This window comes from Capsicum annuum, chromosome 3 (genome assembly GCF_002878395.1).
Source record: "Capsicum annuum cultivar UCD-10X-F1 chromosome 3, UCD10Xv1.1, whole genome shotgun sequence".
Classification (NCBI taxonomy): domain Eukaryota; kingdom Viridiplantae; phylum Streptophyta; class Magnoliopsida; order Solanales; family Solanaceae; genus Capsicum; species Capsicum annuum.
This window is the reverse complement of record NC_061113.1, coordinates 259,770,569-259,772,969: the sequence shown is the minus strand read 5'-3', so window position 1 is coordinate 259,772,969 and position 2,401 is coordinate 259,770,569. Positions and strand designations below refer to the sequence as shown.

At 35.5% G+C, this 2,401-nt stretch overlaps 1 protein-coding gene across 1 annotated transcript; it reads left to right on the top strand.

Annotated features, from left to right (window-relative positions):
• The first annotated feature begins 917 nt into the window (after window positions 1-917).
• On the top strand, window positions 918-1,892 carry LOC124896911. The gene is made up of 2 exons (XM_047408783.1): window positions 918-1,403; window positions 1,524-1,892. The coding sequence occupies exons 1-2, from the start codon at window positions 918-920 to the stop codon at window positions 1,890-1,892; spliced, it is 855 nt and encodes a 284-aa protein (XP_047264739.1).
• Window positions 1,893-2,401: the final 509 nt, after the last annotated feature.

Sequence of the window (2,401 nt, the reverse complement as noted above, 5' to 3'; positions counted from 1 at the left end):
ATATTGTTTTGTCACAACGAGGATAAAGAGAGTTAAGAAATCTAGCAAAGGGAAAAATAATCAAAAGTTAAACAGATAAGGTGTATTTATTAAATAGCTAAATCATGGTTAGGATAAACTCAAAGAGATACTGAAAAATATACAACTAAGTATGAAAAAGGAGCAGTGTAGGTAAAAAAGAAAGAGAGATATTTTTAAAAATATATTTTTATAAATAAAATAATTTATAGCTATAGTTGTTGGACTATTAAAACATTTGGGGGCAAGAATATAAAATTTTATTCTAATACATCCTGGTTAGGATGTTGATTTTATTAATTAAATCATAATCATTAAATTTAACTTAAATTGTGTGTCTAATCTCATCCAAGTACGAACTAAAGAAAGACAGAGACAACAAAAATAGAGAGGAGTCAAATCCAACAACATGCAGAGTAATTGCACAAGTTAGGTTTGGGAAGAATAGAATGTATACCAACGTCATCTCTACCTCCTAAAGGTAGATGAGTAGTTTTCGATAGACTCTTGTTGGAATCAAGAGTTTTATCAACAAAAGCAATGAAGTGAAAAATAAATTTTTACATGGGTAATTTATGGAAGCAACAATTTTATTCCCCTAATTTGGATACAAGTCAGCAAGTTTATTTCTTTCCATACTTATTGTTAGGAATAGGATAATATGGTAGGTCTATATTAAATGTATATTTTTCTATAGGGTAAATATGGTAGGTATATATTCAGTCGGTTAGAAGTTTTTGTATGCATACGTCCTTATATTACAGAGAAATTGATTCAACATGATCAATATTTTTCCAATTCTTACATGGTATCAAAGCCTTAGGGTTGATCCTTCCTTTCATATCGTTTTCAATCCGTGTTATTTATTTTTTCTCCCTTTTTCTCTCATCTTTTTGACAATGGTGAATCCAACAGCCCATGAAACAGCAGCAGTAGCTACTGGTAGCACCAAGGATGCAACCAACTCTACCTTGGTTGATTCCACCTACTCGTACTACCTTTACCTTTCTGACTCACCGGGAATGATACTGGTGAATGCAGTTTTTTATGGAAAGGGTTACGGAGGATGGCGAAGAGCTATACGCATAGCACTGTCTGCTAAAAATAAGCTAGGGTTCATTGATGGGAGTTTTGCTCAACCAGAGTCCTCTTCTCCTCTTTTTCAACCATGGAGCCGCTGTAATGACATGGTAATCTCGTGGATCTTAAACTCTTTGTCAAAAGATATCGCAGAGAGTGTGTTGTACTTCAAAATAGAACATGAAATTTGGAACGAGTTAGAAGACATATTTGGACAATCAAACGGTGCTCAACTCTATCAGCTTCAAAAGGAATTGAGTGGGCTAGTTCAAGGAAATTCTGACATTCCCGGATACTACACTAAGGTAAAAAGGATCTGAGATGAGCTTGATGCTCTCAATACTTGTGTGCACTGCAGTTGTGATTGCACCTGCGGAGGGAAATCCAAAACCCTTAAATCACTTCTGGATGGTCGTTTAATCCAGTTCTTGATGGGTCTTAACAACACTTATTCCTCTGTTCGAAGCAATATTCTAATGATCTCGCCACTTCCTAGCGTTAATCAGGCTTACTCACTTCTTCTCCAAGATGGAAAACAACGTGAGATATATGTGAGTAAATATCCCATTGAATCGACTTTCCTGGCAGCAAATCAACAAGGAGAAAATCAGAAAAATAATAGGCCAAACAACAAGTTTAAAGGATATTCTGAGGAAAAGAAGAACAACATGTTTTGCAACTACTGCAAGAAACTTGGACACACAATCGACCATTGCTACAGGTTAAAAGGATTCCCTCCTAATTTCAAGTTCACTAAGCCTAGGAGGTTTCAAGGAGGGTCGTCCAGTAACTAAGCAATGGCTTCAGAGGAAATAGGAAAAGAACAAATGTATGACACAGATTCTTCAGGGAAAAATATCACACAAGAGCAGTTTTCTCAATTTTTTCAACTGCTTCAACAGGTGAAGTCTGGCTAACAGGGAGAACATACCTCTGATGCTAATGCTACTGCCAATTGTGCTGGTATAATCCAGCCTCACTTTAATCCTCTTTCGTGTTTTTCACGTATTGATTTTAGTTCCTGGATCCTAGATTCAGGAGCTACAAAACATATGACATACGACAATTCTATTCTCACTGATACTAGACCTTTACTTAAACCTGTCTTTGTTAATTTGCCAAATTCTCAAAAGGTTAGAGTAAATCAAATAGGAACGGTCAGAATTCTTCCAAATTTAACACTAAAAATGTTTTGTTTGTTCCAGATTTTAGATTCAATCTTTTATCTGTTTATCAGCTAACCAAAACTCTTGATTGCCACTTACTCTTTTGTTCTTTTCCTGCACTCTTTCAGGCCCCTTCA

Bases quoted from the DNA above. Each gene is read 5' to 3' on its own strand.
- LOC124896911 (XM_047408783.1), top strand. From the start codon at position 918: ATGGTGAATCCAACAGCCCATGAAACAGCAGCAGTAGCTACTGGTAGC. The intron at 1,404-1,523 runs GTAAAAAGGATC...CGTTTAATCCAG, and splicing joins TTCCCGGATACTACACTAAG to TTCTTGATGGGTCTTAACAA.